The sequence below is a fragment of the Curcuma longa genome, chromosome 21, assembly GCF_044706935.1.
Source record: "Curcuma longa cultivar G26 ecotype Majalengka, Jawa Barat chromosome 21, ITB_CL_G26_1.1, whole genome shotgun sequence".
NCBI classification, from domain to species: domain Eukaryota; kingdom Viridiplantae; phylum Streptophyta; class Magnoliopsida; order Zingiberales; family Zingiberaceae; genus Curcuma; species Curcuma longa.
In genome coordinates, this window is record NC_133881.1 from 4837496 (window position 1) to 4863476 (window position 25981).

The window sequence follows — 25981 nt, forward strand, 5'->3', positions numbered from 1 at the left end:
GAAGCTTATACTTTGACATCTTAAGTAAGCATCTCCAAGGAGGTGTGGACCCGAGATGATTGGGTATAAGTTGAAGTGTCCGAAGGTGTTTGAATAGCCCACAGAGGATTCATCGCTCCTTGGAAAAGGAGACGTATACCCTGCGGTCGCTTGTCAGGATTGTTACTAAAAGTCTTTAACCAAAGCATTACATGTTAAGAGTACGGTACTCTTGGATACGTGTACGAGTAACTTGAATCCACAGGACAAGAAAGCAGCTTGGGCTAGGTGTGACGTAGTCAGCCTAGTGGGGACCGACACATAGACCATGTCCTAAACCAAGCGGGTATAAGACGGTAAAAGGAACGAGACACGTTTTAACTATAGCTGCTGAAGGGTTTAGAAGATGTTCTGAAATCAATCGTTGATTTTCTGATCAATTGAGGATCATGATATACTACTAGGTGTCAGTCATGATCATTCTGTAATTAATGGTTAATTACGGACGGCCAACATAGCCGGGAACCTATTATGTTACATGCACAACAAGTTCTCCGAAGGACTTAAAACGAGTTTAAGAATTAGATTCTCAGAACGAGAGAAATAAAATCTGGTTGAACCAGACAATGAACAAAATGATGGAACTTGTCTTACGAAGACGAAACGAACGAAATTGAATTTGTTTAAATCAGAGGTCGTTTGGTTAGTGAACCGAACGATTCGATTTTGAACCAAAATTGAACCAATTTAGTTTGGTTCGCGATGGTAGAGATTTTGGCAGAATAGATGTGATGAAAAGATTCGTCTTGCAAAGATGAATTGAACAAGACTAGTTTGGATCAAATTGGAGGTCGTTTGGTTAATGAACTAGGCGAACCAAAAGTGATCATGTTTGCTACAGTAAGATTAAACCGGTTTAGCCCGGTTCAACCCAAACCTAATTGGTCCCGGTTTGTTTAAATACTATAGCTTCTCAGAAATTGGGTTAGCGTTTTTCCTCCTCCTGTTCATCTTCTTCCACGCGCCGATGCTGCCTCCTCCTCACGCCGCTGAGAGCTTTCCCCTATGCGAGGCTGCAAGCTTCTGCCTCCTCCTCACGCGAAGGCCGACTCCTCCTTCGCGCAAAGGTCGACTCCTTCCTTGAGCAAAGACCTATTTTCTTCCTCCCACGAGAGCACCGTGGTTGCTGTCGGCCTCACCATCGACGGCGTGGAAGTTGGAGAGAAGAATCGCGAGTGCCAGCCTTGTTTTTCCTTAGTGCCGGCCCGTGGAATACCGAAATTGATTCCTCTTCTTCTCCCCTTTCTGCAGTGTTCGAGACTGTGGACACCAGATTTGGTGTTTCCCGCTCACGTGGGAGAAGAATGTCGGTGCCCTGATTGCTGCCGACCGTGTGGAGAAGAAGCTGAGGCTGAAGACTCGTTGGTTGCTTATTCTCTCCTCTGGTTTGCTGTTACCGACCGAAAAAGAGAGCTCAGCTTCCTTTTTGCGTTGCCTTACCGATCATAAGCAACAGAAAGCTTGGCTTCTTTTTGCTTTTGCCTTGCCGAGAGGAAGAAGGAGGCAACGGAACCCTAGCACGCCGTGATGGTCGTCCGCACGTTGACCGACAGTCATTTCCGGAGAAGTACCTTTTGAGGTTGTTATTGGAACATCCTCGATGGCCAAAAATTGTTTCTGATCACCATGAGGTGTTGCTGGTAGCTAGGGTCTAGTTGTAGTGTTTTAGCATCGAGATTTGCAATAGTCGGGAGCTTACGAATCTTTCGGAGAACTATTCCATCATTACCGGAATAAGATTTTCGGTTGTTTGTTCTAAATTGGTAGTCAATAGTTGACCACCGAAAATACATTGAGAATACGATTCTCTATAACAGTTAGAAAGTCCCGGAACGATCGTAACAACCGTTGTTGCGTAGTTTCTGGAACAAGGCTTCTCTCGATTCGATCGTCATCGATCATCGGCTAGTACCGAAGACGATGACGAGACTCGTGACTTCCGAAGCCGTCCAGACGGGAGCTTGGTGTGGATCACCAGTAGAGGCGGGACTCCGACGAGGACCGCTCGATTAATTCAACACTACTCAAATGTCATAGGAAAGGTACGCACAGAATTATTTAATTTTCTACAAATTTAATTGTGCAAGTAGAATAATTTTATTCTGAAAATTTTAATTTTCTGTCATGCCTTGTACTTGTTTAATTCCTGCTTAGCATGCGTGTGTTGTATAATAATTAGTTTTAATTATTCCTTTATTTTCGCTGCACACGTTTACGAAACGTGTTAACACGCGCATTGCACCGGGACGATCCCAACAGATATGCTGATAATAGGAAATGACATAAGTTTTGTGATAGAAATTAAAGAGTAGCTTTCAACACAGTTTGACATAATAAATATGAGAGAAGCTGAATACATCTTAGGAGTAAAGATCATCAGGGATCGATCTGAATGACTTTTGGGTCTATATCAAGAGTCATATATAAATAAGATGTTACAACATTTCAACATGTCTGATTGCAAGGTTGAACAGACACCTATTGTGAAAGGTACTGTTCTGAGCAAAAGTATGTGTCCCAAGACTCTTAATGAAATAGTCGAAATGAAGAAAAGACAATATGCCAGTGCTATTGATAGTTTAATATATACTATGTTATGTACATGTCCCGATATCAGCTATGTTGTTGGCTTAGTTAGTCAGTTCCAGTCAAACCCAAGATTGAGACACTGAAAGGCAATTAAAAGGATTTTTAGATATCTGAAGGCGATGACAGATTATTGTCTCTGTTTTCAAACATCAGATATGAGCCTGAAATGCTATTCAAATGCAGATTGGGCTGGAGACCTGAATGATAGAAAAATCCATATTAGGCTATGCGTTCTTGCTGAATGGTGGTGTTATCTCCTAGAACAACAAGAAACAGGCTTGTGTAGCTTTGCCGACTATGGAAGCTGAATATGTGGCATGTTCAGCGGATGTGCAAGAAACAGTCTGGTTGAGAAGGTTCCTGAAGCATCTGAAGATTGTTGAAGATAGTGGGAGTCCAGTTACTGTCTATTGTGATAGTCAAGCTGCTATAGCTTTTTCAAAGGATCCCAAATATCACAACAAGGGCAAACGTATAGTTATCAAATATAATTTTGTAAGGGATATAATTGCTAAAAAGAAGATGATTTTGAGTATATTTCTACAAGAGTTATGCTTGCAGATCCTTTTACTAAGCCAATGACTAGAGAGTCATTCAATGAACATGTAAAGTCTATGAGACTTCGTAGAATATAATAATATTTTAATTGGCAATCAGATATTGTAATTTGATTGCGTTAAAAAAGTCATAATCTATTCAGTATATATGAAAAGTTACATTTTTGATATAAGATCTCGGTGAGCATGTTGGCAAGTAGTGATAGGTACTCTCACATGAACAATCGTCTCTATTTGTTATGTATGAATAGAGGTAAGACCAGTGTTTATAGTTCAACTTATGTAGTTGTTGGCTTATATAGCTGTAAAATTGTTACATTACTATAAGCTAGGGTCGTCTTGATAAGTGAATCAAAATGAGATCATTTAAAATTTGATGATCAAAGTAAATGATCCCACCATTTACTAAACCTGTTAGTAGCCAGAAAAGAATTCATGTGTTAGATTCAGGATTAAACATTGAGAATGTCTTGATCAAAATCTGCACGATATTGATTTGAGATAAACATGCGTTCTTTTTCATAAAGAAAATAACATCGTAGCATGTGATTTATACCACATGTGCTAAGACGACAATAAAGGTAGTAGGAGAATGGATCCCTGTTTCTCTATCATGTAAGCCCTATGAGATTATATGTTGATCTCAACATTTGCCTTAAATGACTATTTAGTTGTTTACTTGAAATTTTAATCAGGTTTGCTACTTTAGCATATAAATCTATCACTATGGATGATTCGATTTATAGAACATGACTAAGAAAGCGACTGATTAAAATGAATGGATTCAAGCTAAAAAGGAAGGTTAAATATATTTATATCACTTTGAGAATATTCACTGGTCGACCCATTTTTGTTATGTATAGAAATGATTGTGAATATTATAGATATGGAACATGCTCTTGATATGATAGTCAAACTGAGAGATTAGAGATGTTCATATTGATGTAAATAAATATTATTTAATCTGGATAAATAGCAAGACATAATGAGTCCACGAAAATAATTATGTACCATCAGAAGAGTGATTTATGTATCACTAGAGAACAACTATGTGTCACCTGGATAATGACTGTGAGCTATCAGACAAATGTCTGTGTGTCATTCAGAAAATAGTTACATACCATTTGAGGAGCGGCTAAGTTAAGTGTAACAACTTTTCTTAGCATCAATCGCTCTATGAACAACTATGTAAGGTGTAATAACTTTTTTAGCAATGAATGCTCAATGTGTTTGTTGTCGCACAAACCATTTTCCGATGCATGAATTAGTTGTTCTTATAGTCTTTGTGATCATGCATTTCGGTTATATTTAGTCTATGTGGCTAGATACCTCTTTAATGATTTTTGTGATCATTTGCTTTTGTGGCTTCACTTGGACGAGCGAGAAATATTGACAGTTTCGATAACTGCCCATCACCACCACCACGTTCGCCACGGAATGCACGGAGAACACAGCCTCTCCCTATTAAAGGGAGAGGAAAGCCCTGAGAGGTCAAGGAGAAAGAGCAAACCTGCACTGTATGTGGTTGCGTCCAAGTCCAGAAGCCGATGAGAGAAGAGGTGCTGTGTCGGAGAGAAGAGGAAGAAAAGGAACACCGGTTGAAAGATTTGGTTTGTGGAAACTTGAGGAGCTTTCCTCGTGATCATTCCTCCTTTAGTTCTTGAATATTCAATTCATCAATTAATTTCTTATAACGCACTCTATTTTTCTTTGACAAATAGGCCAGTATACGTCGACGTTTTCTTAGAATTTTTTGTATACCTCTTTTTAATAAATTTTTTTTATGCAATTCCAAATGTGAAGTAAGTCTTAGTATCTTATTTATGAAACTTAATACTTGAAATTTAAAAGAATCTCTATTTTCTTCTTTTTTTCTTTTTATGAAATAAGTGAAATGAATAAATTTTTTATCATAAATTTTTTTTTCTTTCTTTTCCACGGATTTTTCCGATTAGGAAAAAGAGAATAATATATATTATTATTATTATGTTATTTCTATTTTTTTAATCTAGTACATACAAAAATAAAAATTTGTTCATTTCAAAATAATTTTTTATTTGATTCTATTCAAATCCAATTTTCACAAACGATCCTAGACGGATTTTCTAGCTACAACAGCTACAGAAAGAATAACAGTAGCAAGCAAGGCCCTAGGGGCAAGCGGAGCGCTTCTGTAGCTTCGGATGCAGGGAGTGGAAGACACGACGTTGTTCCTGATTGAGACGCCAACACTAAGAGTTCGGATCCTCTGCGCCAAAGAACCCTCTGCGCCCCTGTGCCACTCAGTAAACGACAAAAAAATCTCACGCGGATCGCACGTGACGCTCGCATCTGCTTAATCCCTCCCGCTCGCTCTCCTCGAACTATTTTCCCTCTTTCCTTCGCCGAAACTCCGCGCCGCTCCCTCCTCCTCCTCGTCGCAATCAATGAAGCGGGTAAAAAAAAATCAACGAGCGAAGCTTTGTGGAAGCACCGTGGCGGAGGCGAGGAAGAGGAGGAAGAAGAAGAGAAGGCTGACGAAGGCGACGAACGCTTCCGCCATGAAGCTTTCCGTGCCCTCCTTCTTCGCCTCCCATTTCAAGAGGAGCAGCAAGAAGTCCTCCTCTCGTCGTTCCTCCTCCGCTGGCTCCACGGACCTCCACCTCCTCCTCCCTCTTCCGCTCCCACCACGCTGCTGCTTTCCCTCGCTCCGTCTTACTGCCCTCTTTCTCTGCCCGCGAGCTCGAGGCCGCGCTGCGTAGCTTGGGCCCCATCGATGCCTCCTGCGGCGTCGACCTCACCGAGGCCGAGCTCGCGGCGCTGCTGGCGGAGCCCTTGGCAGAGGAGGAGCTGCACGAGGCCTTCGCGGTCTTCGACGCCGACGGCGACGGGAAGATCTCGGCGGAGGAGCTGAGGCACGTGTTGGAGATGCTGGGCGATGAGCGCTCGGATCCTCTGCGCCAAAGAACCCTCTGCGCCCCTGTGCCACTCAGTAAACGACAAAAAAATATCACACGGATCGCACGTGACGCTCGCATCTGCTTAATCCCTCCCGCTCGCTCTCCTCGAAATATTTTCTCTCTTTCCTTCGCCGAAACTCCGCGCCGCTCCCTCCTCCTCGTCGTCCAAGGAGCACCCCTCATCGCCCGAGTTCGGATCCTCTGCGCCAAAGAACCCTCTGCGCCCCTGTGCCACTCAGTAAACGACAAAAAAATCTCACGCGGATCGCACGTGACGCTCGCATTTGCTTAATCCCTCCCGCTCGCTCTCCTCGAACTATTTTCCCTCTTTCCTTCGCCGAAACTCCGCGCCGCTCCCTCCTCCTCCTTGTCGCAATCAATGAAGCGGGTAAAAAAAAATCAACGAGCGAAGCTTTGTGGAAGCACCGTGGCGGAGGCGAGGAAGAGGAGGAAGAAGAAGAGAAGGCTGACGAAGGCGACGAACGCTTCCGCCATGAAGCTTTCCGTGCCCTCCTTCTTCGCCTCCCATTTCAAGAGGAGCAGCAAGAAGTCCTCCTCTCGTCGTTCCTCCTCCGCTGGCTCCACGGACCTCCACCTCCTCCTCCTCCCTCTTCCGCTCCCACCACGCTGCTGCTTTCCCTCGCTCCATCTTACTGCCCTCTTTCTCCGCCCGCGAGCTCGAGGCCGCGCTGCGCAGCTTGGGCCCCATCGATGCCTCCTGCGGCGTCGACCTCACCGAGGCCGAGCTCGCGGCGCTGCTGGCGGAGCCCTTGGCAGAGGAGGAGCTACACGAGGCTTTCGCGGTCTTCGACGCCGACGGCGACGGGAAGATCTCGGCGGAGGAGCTGAGGCACGTGTTGGAGACACTGGGCGACGAGGGGTGCTCCTTGGACGAGGAGGAGGAGGGAGGGGCGCGGAGTTTCGGCGAAGGAAAGAGAGAAAATATTTAGAGGAGAGCGAGCGGGAGGGATTAAGCAGATGCGAGCGTCACGTGCGATCCGTGTGATATTTTTTTGTCGTTTACTGAGTGGCACAGGGGCGCAGAGGGTTCTTTGGCGCAGAGGATCCGAGCGCGTGGCGATGGAGCTAGCATCGGCACGTGCACATGAGGAGGCCGAGCAACAGCAGAACCTGCGCCTTGGCAAGGTAATGCAACCGAACGACTTGCACCAGCCTGGGCAGACAGGACCAATCTGTACACAAGAGGAGGCGGAGTAGCAGGGCACTCGTGCACACGCCGAACCAGGACAACAGACGCTTAAAAACCAGGCTCTGAGGGCTGAGACAGAGCATGCAAAGGCAGTCCAGAGGTTGCCCAATGGCAAGACACTAGCAGTGGAGCCTCCCTCTGGGGTCCCGTAGCGGAGCAATACGGAGGACAGTGGTAAGGCCACAGGTTTCGCTGCTCAAATTTAGCGTCAACACTCTAAACAGTTGAAGGACCAGTTTGATCATTCGCAAATGTATCATAGATCGTATATTATACTTACACAATCTGGAGAAGTACAAATGGAGAAGATGAATGAAAAAAGAAGCAGACTTGATGAGGAATTCAACCAAAATGCAAGCTTTGACAAAGATTCAAAGGGAACCTCCATCATATCAGATATAATAATTTACGTTACGGTTCACAAGAAATAGAAGGAGGAAGATTGGGAGGAAGTACAGATATGTAGACCTGCTAATTAGAAGGCAATGGAGGAGAAATCGAGCTGCGTAGCGATCTCATCGATCTGCTTCTTGACGCTCATGTCGATGAACTTGGACCCTGTCGCCCCGTACCGGATCGTGAATCCGGCGATCAGGGAAGGATCGAGCACCGTCTTGATCCTCACGTTCTCGGCCCCGGTGAACTGCTGAACCACCTTTGTGATCTGGGAAAGGTCCTGGGATTCCAACTCCACCACCGAGGAGACGACGGCGACTTCCGTGTTTGTGATTTTGTTGAATTGCAACTCGAACTCCTTGGCGATCTCATTGAAGATGTCGATTCGCCCCATGTCGACGAGGATCTTGAGGAAGTTGGAGGTGTGGGGGAGGAGCTCGAGGGTGGAAGAAATCTCCTTCACCACCTCGGCTTTCCGCTCCACTGGGATGGTAGGGTTGGAGAAGAAGGATTCGATGGCTGGGTCGGCGAACGCCTGCTCCAACTTCTCGACGTCGGCTGCTGTTTTCTCGAGGGAGCCGTTAGAATGGGCGACATCGGCGAGTGCTGTCGCGTAGCTTGAGGCGGCAGAGTCCACCATGACAGCCCCGAGGGCGCCGCCTCCTCGGCGGCGCCGGGGGAAAGGGGAGAGGATCCTTAAGCGGCGGGGGGCGGCGGAGGGGAGGCGGCGTAGGAAGCAGGAAACTCGGGCAGGGGAGGAGGAGGCGGAGGAAGGAGCTGCGGCGACGGCGGCGGGGCGGAGGGCGAGCGGAGACGAGCGGAGGGCGGCCATCTCTTCGCTTCTTTCTTCGGCGAAAGAGAGGATGAAGCGAGAGGAGAGATGATTATCTGGAGTTGGACGGTGGGGATGCGCGATGGATGGAGATCCAACGGTAAGTAATTGGAAATCTATCGAGTAAAGATTGAGTGATGGAAGGAAGCGAGTCCGATAGAAGTCGTTTAAGTGAGGGAGAGAAAGACACGTGGAGAGTAATTCGGATGAGGCATCAATGAAGCTTTATATGGCCCTACATTAATTTTTGTGATAATCTCAATTGGCCCTTCACTGTTTCATTTTATCCTAATTAATATTAACTATTGTTTAAATATTTATCTTACTAATTTTATTTTATTTTTTTAAAAAAGAAATTTTGGCGAGTTAAACAAAGCCTACCTGTTCAACTTTCCTAGAAGTAGCAAAATTTATACGCGAGGGTAAAATAGTCTTCTCGCTGAACGATCATGGGCGGTCCAATGATCCACCTGATTCCTAAGGCCCAGTTCACTTGGTAGCATGGATGGAGAAAGAAAAGGAATCCCTAGGGAAAATAAATCCCTAGGGGAAGAGAAAGGGAATCTATTGATCCTCTGTCCCCTCCCATGTTTGTTTATTTTAACGAAGGATAGATGAATAAATTCATTCCTATGGTCTAAAATACCCTTCTACTCGGTTGGGTAGCTGGAGAAATCGGAGACGGCTCTTCGCTGATTGCGACAAAATCAAAGCTTGGGATACTGCACACGCCGGAGATGGTGAATGCCATGGGGGACCTGGAGGCTCTTGTAAATTTCGTGAGCCAGGTATGAAGAGCCCTGTTTTTCCGGTTAGTCCTTAATTGTTTCTCAAGAATGATTATGTTGATCTTGGTTCAGGCGGATAATCTTCGGCAACAAGCCTTGCAGCAGATGTACAAGATTCTCACGATACGACAAGCGGCCAGGGGTCTACTTGCCCTCGGTGACTACTGCCATCACCTTCGTTGGTGGAGTCGATGAAGGCGGCTCGGGAGGAGGCGTGAGCGGCGAGAGTGGAGAAAGCGGAGTCGCTGTCGCCGCCGCCGATGGAGAGCAGGGCTTTGACGGGCGGGTGGGGGCGGCCGCGGTTTCCAGGGGCGTGGGCGGCGGCGGAGAAGTTCCGGAGCATGAGATCGTCGTCGGCGGTGACGTTTAGGCCGAAGGTGGAGGACTCGACTTGGACGAAGGCGTAAAAGAGGTGGGTGAAGAGGGAGCGGTCGACGGAGGAGGGCGGCGAGTAGGAGAACGTCCACGTCGGCCAGTAGCCGGCCTTGATCGCCGGATCCGGGGCACGGTAGGCGGTGACGGAAGGCGAGAAGAAGAGAAAGAGAAGGAAGAAGGGCTGCTGAGGCAGCGGCGCGAGTTTCCCTGGGAAGAAAGCTTGTTCCGCTCCTCTGTTTTGTCGCGCGATTGGAGCTCTCTTTTTACCGGAGGATGCCGCAAAGAAGAGGGAAGGAAGGCGACGGCGCTTGGGTTCCTCCGGTCGTTCACCCTTCGCAAGCTCCCTCCCGCGAGAAGAAGGCCGGCGTGCGCTCGGGAAGGACGGCGTGCTCGGGAGGAAGATGAATAGAGGCTCATCTATCGCGAACCGGCGTCGTGGCCACGCGTTGGATCAGAGAAGAAGACTCGGCGGAAAGGAAGGATATTTGTGTAATTTTATTTTCCATCCTTCGCTTTCCGTCCGATTTTGAGGAGATGGATTTTGGCAAAAAAATTGATCCGTTGATGAATTATCTTTCCCTTCCCTCATAAAATTTTAGAAAAGTAAATAATGGATGCATGCATGCAAAGGAAAACTTTCCTTAATTTCCCTTTCCGCACCTCAAGTAAACTGGGCGTTAAAGAGAAAAGAGTTTTGTACAATTCCCATATCGCTCTCATGAAGCCGTGAAGCACGATTTAAGGAAGGAATTAAGTCACGATAAGCAAATGTTGGCCACTTGCATCCATGTCGCTGTATAAGTGGTAACGTAAACCGTGTTGCGTAAACCGGTTCGGCTCGTTCTTGGTTGTTATAAGTTGACTGACCGGTTCAAATTAGTAATACAAGTCTAGTTGTCTTCCACTACCGCTGCCTTCTCGTCATCGCTTCTCCGTTTCCGTTCGCCGTGATTCCTAATCCACTCATCGCCGGAGGAACCTGGGAGGAGTTTCCCATCTCGTGGAGATCCAGAATCCTTTATTTCCTTGTAAATCCGCTCGAGGTTAGCATCGCATCTGGATCTTGACCTTATTACGATATCCCTTTCTGCTATTAGATGTCGGTGCCGATGCTTCAACTCTAGGTTAGATCTTGGTTTGGGACTCGATCTTGTCGCTTAAAATTGTTATTTTGGTTTCTCTATGCCTTTGCTTTTACTTTTTTTTTGTTGTGTTTTGTTGGTTGTTTTATGAGTTAAATGAACTACATTCTTGATCATAGTTATGCTGGGTTAATTGCATATCCATTCCACAGGATATAGGATCTAATATGACACGTAGGTTCCTACGTGAGCTTAAAATTTTCAACTTTGGCATGCTCTAAGCCATGGTCAGTTTAAAATTGATCTTTGGCTCATCACAAAACCTAGTCTCACCATTGGAGACCATAGATTGTAGTACTTTGAACTGTACATCGACACTCTGTTATTTGGTCCAATGAGCTATGGTCTGATTTTTTTGCATAAGTTTTCACCTTTCGTGTTGGAGAATCTATCATTAATATATATTAATACTGAAATAGGTTAACCATGAGGATTACTGTCTATAGTTGCAACTGCATCTGAAATATTCTGGAAATTATGAATTTTGTAGATGCTTTATGTATATGCATTCTGTTGACAATTATAATCGCTGTTCCTTGTAGGAGCTATGTTTCTCTGATCGTGTTCAGCTGATTCCTGGATTACAGTATTTCTGTGGAGGGTAGAACATAGATTTTATTTGTTAATCTCTTTGGTGCAAGATAGTTAAGATGTTTGATTCTGGACAGAAAGCTCAATATATGGACGGTCAGAAAGAAAAGTTCGTGAGGTTTGCCTATTTCTTGTCAAGCATGTTGATTCAAACTGTTTACCCTACTCTCTCTCTCTCTCTCATATCTATATCTATCTATCTATATATATTATTTTCTATTTTTTACATCAAGCTTTTTAAAATTTGTCATTGTATATTTCAGTTCTAAATATTACTCACAGACCATCTGTGTATGTACAGATTTATATTATTCCATATGCCCTCATACGTATGCATATGCAATCAGATTGATGTGTGTTTATTTTGATTGATTGACCACTTACCTCACAAGTTTAAACTATCAGGAAGTTGAAAAATCTATACATTGGCCCACACATTTTGGTTGGATTGGGTTGGTCCAAAGTTAACACCTCCATTGACGTAATTGGCATTGTTATTTGAATTAGTGTAGTAGCAGAACCTGAAGCATAAGACCTACTCAAAGGCTAAAGTTATTGGGAAAGGGTTCAAATAAGTCAATCTATATTTTTTTTTGCATTTCTAAACATAAGATGATCCTCAAACTTTGAATCAAAATCAATGTTAATCTTCACTATGTGTGGTAAAGAGTCTAAGACTGAAGATTTAAAAATTTTGACACAATTTAATTTGAAAAGCCTCATCAGTGAACTTTTGTTTGCAGTTTAACTTTCTTACACAATTAGAACAGGAAATTGAATCCTAATTGTGAACCTTGAACTCCTCCAAAGGTGGTGCAGATTCCATTATTCTTATACTTCAGAAGTTGATTATGTGAAAGATATGGAAATGTATGATCTGTAATAGAGGAGCTACAAATTTTCTGAATAGATAAAAGAATAACTTTTCTTTGCACACGGAATTATATGGAATTGTTGGTGAAGCTGAATTTATTTGCTTTGTCAGTATGCATCACTTTACTAAATGTTTGTTTTGGTTCCTAGGCTTGAAGAGTCAAGCCCTACATTGTCATTTGCCTCAGACACAGATAGAAGGAACAGAGGCGCATTTAATGTTGAGGGATTTGGTCGAGGATCACACACCTCATTCAATTTCTTAAAGGGAGGAGTGAGAAAGGGATCTGAGGGACTTAAGTTTCTTGGTCAATCACTTAGATTTGGTGCTTCTAGGGAAGTTTTTCCCGAAGACCTCAAGATTTCTATGAAGATGATTTTTGACCCTCAAGATAAATTTCTGATCCTAATGAATAGGCTTTTTGTCATATCATGTATTCTTGCAGTAGCAGTGGATCCTTTGTTTTATTATCTTCCTATAAAAGATGAAAATGAAAATTCAACTTGCCTAGGAATAGACCGGAAGTTAGCTGTTGCATCTACGACAGTGCGGACAGTCATTGATTGTTTCTATCTTATTCGTATGGTTCTTCAATTTCGTACTGGTTATATTGCCCCGTCTACCCGTGTTTTCGGTAGAGGTGAACTTGTAATTGATCCAGCACAGATAGCAAAACATTACCTGAGAAGCAACTTCATTATTGACTTCCTGTCTGTCCTACCACTTCCACAGGTGAGTTGAACCCTTGTCTAGTCATCTGGGTATTTGGATCTGACACAGGTTAAATTCATTTACACTTGCTATAAAAAATTATCCCTAAATTGTTTTTTTTATTGATCTTTGTTAAATTGAGGGGATGTGTTGTATGGTAACTTATATTCAATCATGTCTCTTTGGTGATGCTGAAGGTTTCTTTATTTTGACAATTAATCAAGAGAACATGCCAACTCAAGATTTTTTTTAGACTATTAGTTTCTCTCTGTAGCTTCCTGTTAGTCAAATTTCTAGTGTTCATATTAATCGAATTTTCATTTTCACATTTGCCTCCAACAAGAAGCAGTGAATTCCAACTATTTGGTGTTCACAACAATAGTTTGAACACTATGTAAGCCGAAATTGTTCTGGCTAGATCAGAAAATCTGAAGTTATAGAGTATGTAATTCCGTGAGAATCCTTTGACACAATTAAATGCTATCCTTGCCCAAGAGGTTGTTTAATATCTATTACTTGAATGAGAGTATAAATATTATTGTTCTGTTGAAAGCCTATGAGCTAAATACATAACCCTAGAAGCATCTATTTTGAAGATCTTCAATAGTGCCCAGCAACTTAAGATTGAGAGGGGCATTCATCCTATATCTAGTAATAATCATATATCTCTAAATAATTTACTTATTGACATAGATTCTGGTGTTGTTAATCTGTAGAGATGTGCTATGTGGTAGCTATGTATCTCGTGATTGATGAGAGCATAGTTCATACATAACACTGCTAATGCCAGTCTCAGACCTTGATAGAAAAGGTGAAGGATGGAATCGCACTTTAATAGGCAACATAAACGTATTACTTGTTCTTGTTGTATGTTGATCCTGTACAACCATATTATATGGATCATAATGGCCATGAACTCACATGTTCAAAACTTTGGCACAAGTCTTGGTTTGAATTTCTAGTATTTTTAACTTGACTTAACCTCAGCTCTCAATAAATAAATGCAGATTGTAGTTTGGAGGTTTCTTCATAGAAATAAAGGATCAGATGTACTGGCTACAAAAAATGCATTGTTTGTTATTATTCTGCTTCAGTATATCCCTAGATTATGCCGCATTATTCCTTTAACATCCGAGTTGAAAAGAACAGCTGGTGTCTTTGCCGAAACTGCTTGGGCTGGTGCTGCTTATTATTTATTGTGGTTCATGCTAGCTTGTCATGTAAGTATTTACTTGCTTGGTTTACCTACTTGGTTTACATTTTTCACATTTTTTTTCTTCTGTAGATTAACTAAGACCTCACACCTACAATGATAGCCAAAGAGACTTATATACGATAATGGATCTTTTCCCTTATTCTATGATGTTGCATGCTTAACCGGATGTGTATTGCAGATTTCATTGGATTGTCCATTACCAACCAATTATTCACACATGGGACAATTAATAAGTTTATGGTATTAGGTTGAGATTTCACTAGATGCTCTCAATCTGTTAGTTATTGGTGGTTGATCTTGAGATTTCTATTCGGGTTGGCTTCAGATGGAATCTTCATCTATTTGTTCCACCTGGGGTCCAAACTTTCAAATTGTTGTCCTTCCATTAATTTTGCAACATGGATGATGACTAAAATACCCACATTGTGTTGTAGCATAATTATCCACCATGCGTGCCACATCCACGAAATAGTAATCATCCATGATGTTGTTCATGCAGCTATTAATATGATACTCTGCTAATTAGGGATGGTGACTAGTAGGTACATAAAACCAAATTACTGTCTATCAAGCAGCAAAATGAAAAATTCCCCAAAATAATGTGAAATACTATATGAAAAAACAATATCATCCTTACTGTGTTGGCTGATGTTTATCCAGGTCGTTGGTTCTTTCTGGTACTTGTTGTCGGTTGAGCGAGAGGATGATTGTTGGCAGTCAGCTTGTAAGCAACGCAGCGATGTGTGCGCCACAAATTACTTATACTGTGGCAATGAGTATCTTGATGGTTATGATAAGTGGAAGAACGCCAGTGCTCAGGTTCTTGGTCTATGTACCCCTGATGATGATAATAATTTCTTCCAATTTGGAATCTATGGCCAGTCCTTGACTTCAGGTATTGTGGCATCCAAAAATTTCATTTCCAAGATCGCTTACTGCTTCTGGTGGGGATTGCAGAATGTAAGGTAATGCTCCTGTTTCTTGTCACTGTTTTAGTTGGTAATATGTATCATTTTATTTAGCTTGTGATGCTGGTCAAAAGTATTACACCGTTCGTTTGATTGCTACATATGATGTAAGTATTTCACTATTTTGATCTTCATATTCAACCCATCTTTATACAAAGTTTAGGTTATGTAGCTTATTTGGAAGGGAAAAAAAATTATGTAGTTACATTATTCCAGCATTATGGTTTTTATAAAGATTCGGTATCTGAAACTTACCAAGGAAGTTGTCGGACTGATTGATAACATTTCCAAATTATGTGGAACAGCACTCTTGGCCAAGGGCTGCAGACGAGCACTTATGTCGGGGAGGTTATCTTCTCGATCGTAGTCGCTGTTCTTGGACTTGTACTCTTCGCCCTCATCATCAGTAACATGCAGGTAAGCCGGCTGCCTTGATTTTCCCGCCGTCTTCTGTTTGTCATCATAATCTCCTAGCTCCAGTCGAGTAACTTGCACTGATGTAGCGTTGCCTTATAAAACACCGTCGGTTTCTTTTTATTCGAGCAGACATATCTCCAATCAATGACAATTCGTCTCGAAGAGATGCGAGTTAAGAGACGTGACTCGGAACAGTGGATGCATCACCGTATGTTGCCGCCAGAACTCAGAGAACGCGTTCGCCGTTATGATCAGTACAAGTGGTTGGAGACTAGAGGAGTGGACGAAGAAGGTTTGGTTCAGAGCCTTCCGAAGGATCTTCGGCGGGATATCAAGCGTCATCTTTGTTTGACCTTGGTCAGGAGGGTAGGTTTCTCTGCCTGTTCCTTGATACTCGCTCGCTGTCAGATAATCAACAACTCATTGATCGTGCAGGTCCCTCTGTTTGAGAATTTGGACGAGCGTTTGCTCGATGCAGTTTGCGAACGACTCAAACCTAGTCTGTACACAGAGAACACATACATTCTGAGAGAAGGGGACCCTGTCGACGAGATGCTTTTCATCATTCGCGGCCGCTTGGAGAGCATAACCACTGACGGAGGAAGAAGCGGGTTCTTCAACCGGACTCTCCTGCAAGAGCGTGATTTCTGCGGCGAGGAGCTCTTGACCTGGGCATTGGATCCGAAGGCCGGTGGCAACCTACCCACTTCCACGAGGACAGTGAAGGCGCTGAACGAAGTCGAAGCGTTCGCACTGAACGCCGATGAGCTCAAGTTCGTGGCGAGCCAGTTCAGGCGCCTCCACAGCCGGCAGGTTCAGCACACGTTTCGGTTCTACTCACAGCAGTGGAGGACATGGGCGGCTTGCTTCATTCAAGCCGCGTGGAGGCGCTACGTCAGGAGGAAGATGGCCGAGCTGCTGCAAAAGGAGGAAGAAGAAAGACGCAGAAATAATCTGGCGAAAGGCACAACCAGCCTCGGTGCAGCCATCTACGCGTCGAGATTTGTTGCCAATGCGATGCGAGGCGTTCATCGGCTCCGGAACCGGAGAGCGATCGGATTGGTGAGGTTGCAAAAACCGCCAGAGCCTGATTTCACTGCAGAGGATGCTGATTGAATCCAACACCCTGGTGGGGGAAGTGTGCATGAGGTGTGTACCTCCACTTAGGTTGAGGGATTAAATGTTGTGGTTAGAGATGTGACACTGATCGTAAATTATTTTCTAAAATTTGAAGTCAATCTGATATCGTATTTATAATTATTTTTTAATAACTCTGTAACTTTTGAACTTTAAAAACCAATAAAATATTTTATTTTATTTTATTTTATTTCGTTGGTCTTATATCATTTTATTTTAAAATTTAAAGTCAATCAATATTTTATTTTATTGATGGACTTATATCATTTTAAAATTTAAAATTTTGATATTTTTGAATCAAGGGAGTCCTAGGAATACTAGTGATGTTGATTAATAAGCATTCTATACCATATACTGAACTTGGGATAAAATTTTTCAAACCTTTACAAATTAAAATGTCATTATTCTCATTTTATACTATCGCATTAAGGTTTGAAGGCATCAGTACATTAAGCAGTAAAACTCTAAGTTTATCAGTCAATCGAAATTGATGGACTAATACTCTTCAAAAATTTAAAATATTGATATTGTTTGAATAAAGGGAGTTTTAAAATTTTATTAGTCGGGTTGATTAATGAATATCATTGTTGTATGTCTTATGAATCTTTTAAGATTTAAAATTTTATTACTCTTAATTTATGCTAGACATTTAAGTACAATGGCATGAATATATTAAAAAGTATATTAGTCTCATATATGAATTCAATAAAATAAATAGAGAGAATAGATATTCAAAGTTGCACACATGCAAATTCACGTGTTAGGGTGAGCTTCTACTTTGTTTCTTTATAGTGAGCCGAATTAGAAATTTGTTACTGAGCTCTGACTTTCTTCAGGTCTTACAACGACGACTTACCTTGCCTTACTAAGCCTATACAAATTTTACCAATCATCAAGATTTTATTCGTAACAATTACTATTCATCTTGAATATTATAAGTACTGAGGAAGAAAACAAAAACACAAGATTGAGTCTTTCTCTTGACTTAGAAAGAGTTATACGTGGCCACTATAGAATAAAACACTCTTATATTATATATCTAGTGTTACAATACAAACTAGAAAAACGATGGTACATATTATGCAAGAAAATTAAATTAAAAAAATTAAAATACACACTTAAAGACTCTTGAGATCACAATTGCAGTCCCGGGGTAATGGTGCAACGGTAGAATATTCGGATTGTGACCTAGTTATATATTTTATTGGGACCCGTGGTTCGATCCCTAGCTACGGCGTATTTGTAAGAATATTCTTTCAAATGGAGAACGTAATCAAAGATTTAGTCGGTCCTTGCACTATTGCAAACTACACACGTGAACTCTCGTTCTTTCTTGGAGATCTTGGTTACACTCACTAGGGGTCTTTTCAACGCTTTCCTTTCCAAATCCAAAAGCCCGCCCTTTTCCCCTATAAAAAGAGGTAGTCCGCATCACAATCGCTCAGTAGCCCAAAACGACCGGCGAGAAGGTTAGTAGAGTTCTTACATGCTGTTCATTTGTTATGCCCCGCTTTTCGGTGATTTCGCTCTTTGATGCCTGCCGAATCTTTCCGCTGCCAGTTTTTGTTGCTCTTCCCGTTGTCATTGTCGGAACGACTGATCTTTGTGGGGTTTTGGTCAGCAGATCTACTCTGAACATTGTTGCGGGTGTCGCAATGGGAAATCTTGCGATTTTCACATGTTTGGCGGCTCAGGAATTTGGGGAAGATTTCTCCGTTCGCTGCTGATCGTAGAAATTTCCAGGTTTTGAGAACTTGCATTTGAAAATTTCTGCAACGGGGCGGAGAATGGGTGAAAGTGGTGGATGTAAACAAGAAGCTGATGCTAGAAGATGTGCTTTGGGCGATAACTAAACTGGGGAAATGAGGGCTTCTTTTAGATCCAAAAAAAAGGCTTTTTCAGGACAAGAAATTGACAAAAGCATGGAAGAAACTATCGACGATAGTTTTGGAGGAGAATTAGATGGAAAGGAAAGAACTTCTAAGAAATGGAAGAAAAACATGGATGATAAACCTGATTCTTTGCTCAACATAAATGGTAGAGGCTTTTTCCCTTTCGATGCTAAGCAGACATGCCAACCTATGCCTTCACATATCATAGGTAACTATGTCCAGAGAAATATGATATCTGATTCAGTTTCCTTGAAAAAGAGTTCTGATTCATTAGCAAATGCAGACACCGGCTCTGTGCCTCCACAATTTGATAACTTATTTCATACTGATTCAGAAGAAGACTATTTAGATGGGCATGACTCCGATAGTGCTGATTCCACTGGATACTTTTTCCAGGCAAAAGATATTGAAAATAATTCTACTGCATCAAAATCTACTGGCACAGAGTTTACAATATTAAAGAAAGCCAATCTTGATAGCTGTGATGGCCTCTTGAAGTGCCAAGAGCCATCTGGCTCATTGAAGGGCAGTATGGATGCTGGTATAAATGATCCCAGTAGTGTCCCCAGTTGTGGCAAAGTTAGAATACTGGAAGAAGCTTGTAAATGCTCTTTTTGTCTCAAAGGCAAGTGATAATTCCTCTTTCCATTGGATTATGGTGATATTGTATAGCATACAGTATTAGGATGGAATTCTATGTTAGTCCATTTTTGGTATTGTTCACATGTCTTATTGTGGATTTATTGTGCGTATGACATGTAAACCAGCTGCTTACATATGGGCAGACCTACATTATCAGGATACTAGAGCCAGACTCGCTGGTAAGCTTGTTATAGATATCTTCATATTTAGAATATTGTTGCTTCTTGGATACATATCTTTGCATTAGGGAATACACAATTTATTTAATTTTATATTGTGTTTATAATTTATAGAATTGATGAAAAGTAAAAGGCTTGCAAGGTCTTTAGAAGCACGAAGTTGCAGCAACAAAAGCAGTATCAAGACTGCTCAAAGCATCTCAAATAGATCCCCCTCACAGGAGTCTCAATTAACTCAATGGCAATCAGTTTTCCTTTGCACAGAGAATATCATTGTGCGTGAAACTGCTGAACTTGTAAGTTCTTCCATGTGAGATCCTGTCTCTTTATTTTAATTTTAATTTTCCATTTGTCAGAAATCTGAGATGATTCATAAAGCCTTTTGTTAACCTTTTGCAGTGTTGAAATATGACATCAACATTCCTATAAGGTTTCTACGTTTAAATGATTCTCTTATTTATTTTTCACTAAATTGATCTTTTGTTTATCTTAGATTGTTTTTGTTTGATTGGAAATCTTTCCTTTTATGATATGAGGATTTGCATTTTGTGGTTATGAATCACACAAATATTCTATCAACTTAATCTACTTACCTAATTGCATATGAAAGAGTAATATCTTTTTGGAAAAGCATCAATCGTGGACTTTTGGAGTAAAGTTATTATGGGTTAATAAAAATAGGAAAGCTTGTTGGTAAATGATTTGACACCTTTCTGACTATTCCTAAGGGTCTTGAGGGGTTGTGTATGAGAATCAGGCATGGCATATGCCCTCTGAACACAACCAATTTGAACCAAAACTTAGGCCTAGAACAAGCTCGGCCACAGATTGTGCTTAGGCTTAAATACGAAGGCATTTAATTTAGTATGAGAGAAATGGAAGATAAAGAAGTACCAATTACCAACATCACATAATTATTGGACAGGTCAAGAATTTTTTTAATCTTCCACTTAAACTATTATCAAACTGTGAAAACCATCTGGTTTAGTATAAAGTGGATCAGTTTTGTTATTCTTCCAAACATTCACAAAATATCCATTTATCTATATCAAATGAGTAAAGATGTCTTCTTACAATTTTTACATAACAATAACCAATAACATAAAAAAAAATTAAAAACTTTAGTTATTTACTTGACTGCCCTAGTTATCAACTCTAATATTTGAGGGGCAAGGATGCCTTTTTGCCAATATTTATATTTTTGGTTCTAGTAAATTAGATATTTTTGTATTGATTAATAAATAAAAATAATTTTATAACTAGAATATTAATATTGTTTTGTAGTTATACAATCAGGTTGGTTAATTATGGCCAATCTGACCAATTTAGCTTCTTCAGGATAGTTATCGGTTTCATGTGAAATTCGACCACTTGATTCATTGGTTTGGCCAGTGAACCATGTTGGCTTTCCAGTTCGATTTCAAATCCAATATTACTAACTATGGATATTATATGGAACACACTTTTCATGTTCAATCTAAGATTAGTAGTGCACGAAATTTAGTTTGGGACTTCCCTATCCATGTGCCTACAATTTGCTTCGCAGAGTAGTCATCGACTTATTTCTACAATTACATTACAGTATTAGTAAATTACTCAGTTCATCTTTTATGTCATTGCAGCATGACAAATTTCTGAGGCTGAAAGAGTTGAAAGAGAATTGCAAGAGAGATTTGCAGATAATTAGCTTGGTTCCTTCAGAGAAATGATATAATTAAGCTGTTAGGTAGTTTCACAAGGAAGATTCCTGACATGGAGTATGAAGTGAAATTTATTACTCAGAAAATTCTCAGAGGCCGTTTACATAATTAAAATTATTGTTCATACATTACTTAGTGGTGCTATAATATGCAATTATTGTGTATAGTGATCAGAAAGGAATATCCACGATACCATGAATGTTTCAGTTTCAAATATCGGGTTGCCCTTGGAGCTGGATCATCACTTTAATCTTGCGCTTCTTCTGTTTGATTAAAATCCAGCAAACACATGGAGCCATTGCATAAACCTGATGTATCTCAATGACAAAAGGTGATTGCTCTTCATTCTGAACAATGATTATTTATAAGTTGGTTGAATTCAATTTTCCTTGTGTTCTCATATTGCGGACAATATTTAATTTGTGTACTTTTGTTTTCTGGAACTTAAAGTTTCGCAAGTGAGTCATGTTAGATTGCAGTAATAGATGCATTGAGATAAGCTTTGAATGCAATGATATTTTGTATTTTGTGTTCAAATGTATTCAGAGCGCTGGTTTATTAAATTAGATTTTCCATTTAATATTTCAAAGGAGAATTTAAGTGGCATGTTTTCATTCCAGAAAAAACAAAACACAGTTGCATTTTTTTTTTGGATAAACTACAAAGTGAACAAAATAGCTCACTCAAAATGCATTCATGAAAGTCGAAGATGATACATGTTTTTAATGACCTAACTAGGAACATGAATGTTTTATTGCAAACAGAGACAGATCGAAATGGAGGGATGGATGGACCATTGTCAAGCTCAAGCAGTCGCTAAAAAAAGATCTTGAGCAGTATCCAAGAATGTCTGAAAAAAGATGGCAAATATGGTAAATCTTACCAAGTTCAAATCATCTACTTTAGAATGTACCAAGTTGAACCAGGTTTGCTTGCGTTATTCTGACACATTGTCCAGTTTCTGTCTGTAGAGAGCCAAGTTCTGCAGCCATGAAAGAGAGAAAGGTAACATCAGCGAACACCCCGAGATGAAAAACATTATAGCATCTCAAGAGATTAGTAACTTGATCATATAAAGGTATATAAAGAATTGTTTAATACAGCAGCATGAGTAAAGTGAAAAATAGGATCAAAACGTATGGATATTTGCCATAAGAAACATATGAGCTGAGAGTCTTGGCAAAACGTTGTGAAAGACACCCTTGCATTTATATAGACGAAGTTCTAAGCTGGTGAAAGATACGATATTTTGGTTCTTATGCAGTAGAACTATAAAATTTTAAGGTGAATTATCACTAGTAGGAGAGTAAAGAATTATCACCAAATACCTTTCTGGTTTTAGTCCAATTAACACCCAAAATCTAACAAGGGAGTATGTAATTTGAAAGTAGAACATTTCAATGCAGTTCAGCAAGCTTCTTCAAACAAGAAAGGTACTAGTGGAGTCTTTCAAAAAGAAAATAAGGAAGGAATTTCCATGAATCTAACTAGTTGGGAATCTTTTGCCTTCAATTTCATAACTTAAGGTTAAAGATGAAAATTTTAGAAAATTAAATCCAACTTAATGAAATAAAACAGCATAAACAACAATCAACATAATATTCAACATCTACAATAGTGAACAAATGGAGAAAGCCCTCATACATACGTTGGTGTAAGCATAAACACCAGTCTCTGAAGGCCCTGTTGGGTTCCCTCTCCTTATAAAGTTTCCTTCTTTGAATATGTAGAGCATTGGGATGCCAGTGGATAGCTCGAGATTTATCACCTGATGAATTGTAACATTAGTGCACATCCAACTGCTACTGCTACTAGAACTCAAAGAAACTAATTTCAGTCTGCACACCTCTTGAGAAGTTAAATCGTCAAGATACATAATGATTGACCTCAGGGAATTTCCATGTGCAGCAATCATCACGTTTTTTCCAATCGAGAGCTGTGGTTCAATCTGTCATGGAATCTATTTCAGGGTGCATAAATGACCATTGATACGGTTCTTTGCATATCAGTTTGAATCATGTGTTATACTAACCAGATCAGTTTGAATCAATGCAAAATAATCATTTTGTAGATTATGCATCATTAATATAAGATCAATCCATTATGATAGAAGGTACATTCAAATTTGTGAAGGGCAACAAAACCCAAAAAGTTCTTAGTCAAATTACTTGTTTTAGTTATAGTTCTTCTCCACTAAACAGAAAAGATAAAAGAATTGCTAACTAAAAATAGAAAAGAAATGAAAAGAAAAACCTTACATAAAATTAAAAGAAAAAATGTCCCAAGAGTATGGTTATTCAGCCAAGATCAAACCGAGGCTCTACAAGAATTTAGAATAAGGTGAATCCTGATGCAAGTGTACCATTTGAAGTCAAATGAAGTTAACATAAAGTTCGATTGCAAATTTAGCATGATTTGGTAGTTGAGAACCTTTGTTGTGTCACTATTTAACAAGAAAACCACACACATTCATGTGTTCTTAGGTTTTGATTGGCGACTAAATCCTTGGCCCCTAACTACATACAGTGTTATCATAAATTTCCATTTATAATCAAATAGGTTATCTAGTTTGGGATGGTAAGTTGTACTTGGTATTCAATTACATATGGAGATAAATGACATTTTGTACCAAATTCTAGCAGGGAAAAGTGCATCTGGAGCTCATCCTTTAGAACCGGGGTGTGATGCCGCAAGTAATAGAAAATTTTCTCAAATTTTAGAGTAAACCTTTGGGCTTAAAATTATGACAATTCAGCTAAGTTCTCATTATCCAAAAGGAAACAAAACTAGTTTGACAAAATAAAGGATTGTAAAATCAACAGTCAGCACATTACAAGACAAAGTATAGTGAACCATATTTGCCTCTCCTTAAACTAAGGCACACTAGGTACTCATGCTCCAGTTATCATAAAGATTTTGGTAAGGAAATCTTAGCATGTCCAAAATGCAGCAAGAAAACACAGTGCTGGCAAGTCAGCATATATTACTGAAAATAGATTTTGAGCATCCTTACTTGTTCCTTAAAATAAGACACAGCTCTTTGAGCACACATCTCCAAACTCTCACCATTTGGGGGAGGGATATTAAAACTGCGACGCCATTCATGAACTTTCTCTTTCCCAAACTGATCAGCTGTTTCTTGTTTGTTAAGCCCTTGTAATTCACCATACCTGGACAAAGACCAGACACAGGCAATGTTATGTTTTCAAGTAGAGCATCTCCAAAAACCATAAAGTGAGAGAATTATTACTCACATTCTCTCATTCAATTGCCAAGCGGTTACGACAGGAATGGACTCATTTTTTGTTTTTGCACTATAGACCTTACTCCATGTCTGAGCTTGTTCAGATTCATTGTGCACAATGATTGGGACCTGAAAAATGAAGATGGTCTCAACAACACATCTTATAGAAATATAAACAAAAAAATCTTGAGAATTGTGGAACATAATCACATATATAATGCTGAGACTATCCATTTAAAAATAGTTAGAATAATGACAAAGCTGATGAAGATAGCTCGAAAGTGAAACCTTCTTACTGCGATGCTGAGCCATTGCAAGCATAGCAGTCATCTGAGCACGAATTAGAACAGATGTATAGATCATATCAACAGGAATGCTGCAAATCCTTTTTCCAGCTTCAATTGCTTCATTTGCGCCCTTTTGTGTCAAAGGTACATCAACGCAACCCGTAAAAAGATTTTTCTCATTCCACATTGACTCACCATGTCGAAGCAATATGAGAGCAGTTTCATCTGCAAAAGAATGAAACAAAAGTGAATAACTGTCGCATTTCCACACGCACACACACACAAAGGGGGATATAAGTTTGAAAAATGAGATGAAAACATAGCTCAAAAAAAAGTGGCAACTGGAATGATATCTTAACTGAGTTATAATGGGAGACAGATTTTCAAGAGTAGCTTATATATCCTCTTTTATGCAAACAGGATTCAACTCAAGCTTCTAATGCATGAATCAATTTCCGGAGCTACATCTATGGTTCAACAACAACAGATAAAGTACCTATTGCATATAAGGAGAATCTATACGCACTGAGAACTTACTATTTCTTTTATGGTTATCACAAGAACTGCTGATTGAAGACGACTCGATTGGATCAGCTACTAAAAACTGTGAATCTGACATGCAAGCCATTCTCAAATTCCAAATCTTGAAATGCAAGTTATCTCGTCTGAACAATCGCAGATCAGTGTAAAAGCTCTTGTTGACCATTCTCAGTCGAGAGCTTCCAGCTAAATTCTGTAAGTCATTACAGTGATTCGTCATTTGGCCTTGCATGACAGCCATGGCATGCTGATGTGCTCCAGTAGCCATTCTGAAGAAGTTCAAGAAAAACAAGTACCTGAATAAATTTATTTGAGCAAAAATCAAAAGGACGCCCTCATTTTCATCATCATCAAAAGAGTCTCTCATGTTGAAAAATATCAAAACGACGCCCCACCTTACAACGTCTCGATCAACCCCATTCGGAGATTCCACACACCCAACCAGAGCATCAAATCAAACGCCGAAAGAGATAGAAAATACTTCAAGATTTCACCTTTTAAGGGGATTTGAGGAGTTCCGAAGACGAGAAGGAATGCAGACGTAGCCAGGGAAGGGAGATTTGGAGGAGTGATCTGCCCGATTCGTATTGCAACGGAATACAGAGAAGAGGAAGGAAGAAAAAGGTGCGGCCTTGCAGAAGTTGCAGTAGGTTTAAACTGTATCAATGGGCCGGGCTGGGCGGTCCGGATCTGCAAGAAGTATACAGCTAGATATT

General features: G+C 40.6%; 3 protein-coding genes and 3 pseudogenes across 5 annotated transcripts; 4 read left to right on the forward strand and 2 right to left on the reverse strand.

The window, feature by feature from the left end:
• Window positions 1–5575: 5575 nt before the first annotated feature.
• Window positions 5576–6416, forward strand: LOC141814557 (uncharacterized; annotated as a pseudogene).
• An 87-nt stretch (window positions 6417–6503) lies between these two features.
• Window positions 6504–7342, forward strand: LOC141814558 (uncharacterized; annotated as a pseudogene).
• A 333-nt stretch (window positions 7343–7675) lies between these two features.
• On the reverse strand, window positions 7676–8590 carry LOC141815022 (ATP synthase subunit delta, chloroplastic-like). The gene has a single exon (XM_074702981.1). The coding sequence runs from the start codon at window positions 8560–8562 to the stop codon at window positions 7810–7812; it is 753 nt and encodes a 250-aa protein (XP_074559082.1). The 5' UTR covers window positions 8563–8590; the 3' UTR covers window positions 7676–7809.
• Window positions 8591–10635: 2045 nt separating this feature from the next.
• LOC141814625 (putative cyclic nucleotide-gated ion channel 9) lies at window positions 10636–16966 on the forward strand. Its single transcript, XM_074702564.1, has 8 exons — window positions 10636–10768; window positions 11410–11576; window positions 12482–13064; window positions 14051–14263; window positions 14920–15224; window positions 15533–15644; window positions 15774–16010; window positions 16080–16966. The coding sequence occupies exons 2-8, from the start codon at window positions 11518–11520 to the stop codon at window positions 16758–16760; spliced, it is 2190 nt and encodes a 729-aa protein (XP_074558665.1). The 5' UTR covers window positions 10636–10768; window positions 11410–11517; the 3' UTR covers window positions 16761–16966.
• A 1566-nt stretch (window positions 16967–18532) lies between these two features.
• LOC141814232 (uncharacterized) lies at window positions 18533–21203 on the forward strand (annotated as a pseudogene).
• A 674-nt stretch (window positions 21204–21877) lies between these two features.
• LOC141815344 (2,3-bisphosphoglycerate-dependent phosphoglycerate mutase 1-like) lies at window positions 21878–25851 on the reverse strand. 3 transcript variants are annotated; one of them, XM_074703285.1, is made up of 8 exons: window positions 25760–25851; window positions 25263–25534; window positions 24727–24950; window positions 24449–24567; window positions 24208–24364; window positions 23041–23142; window positions 22843–22962; window positions 21878–22176 (listed from the first exon to the last, which is right to left on the reverse strand). In XM_074703285.1, exons 2-8 carry the CDS (start codon window positions 25531–25533, stop codon window positions 22132–22134), a joined length of 1038 nt encoding a protein of 345 aa, XP_074559386.1. In that variant the 5' UTR covers window position 25534; window positions 25760–25851; the 3' UTR covers window positions 21878–22131. The 3 variants fall into 3 exon arrangements, with proteins under 3 accessions (XP_074559386.1, XP_074559387.1, XP_074559388.1); XM_074703286.1 differs by having other exon boundaries at window positions 25263–25561; XM_074703287.1 differs by lacking the exon at window positions 25760–25851 and adding an exon at window positions 25661–25732.
• Window positions 25852–25981: the final 130 nt, after the last annotated feature.

Coding starts and splice junctions, on each gene's coding strand:
- LOC141815022 (XM_074702981.1), bottom strand. CDS start 8,562: ATGGCCGCCCTCCGCTCGTCTCCGCTCGCCCTCCGCCCCGCCGCCGTC.
- LOC141814625 (XM_074702564.1), top strand. CDS start 11,518: ATGTTTGATTCTGGACAGAAAGCTCAATATATGGACGGTCAGAAAGAA. Junction 15,645..15,773: donor TCATCATCAGTAACATGCAG/GTAAGCCGGCTG, acceptor TTATTCGAGCAG/ACATATCTCCAATCAATGAC. Junction 16,011..16,079: donor GTTTGACCTTGGTCAGGAGG/GTAGGTTTCTCT, acceptor TTGATCGTGCAG/GTCCCTCTGTTTGAGAATTT.
- LOC141815344 (XM_074703285.1), bottom strand. CDS start 25,533: ATGGCTACTGGAGCACATCAGCATGCCATGGCTGTCATGCAAGGCCAA. Junction 24,568..24,726: donor CTCAGCATCGCAGTAAGAAG/GTTTCACTTTCG, acceptor TTCATTTTTCAG/GTCCCAATCATTGTGCACAA. Junction 22,963..23,040: donor ACGATTTAACTTCTCAAGAG/GTGTGCAGACTG, acceptor ACAATTCATCAG/GTGATAAATCTCGAGCTATC.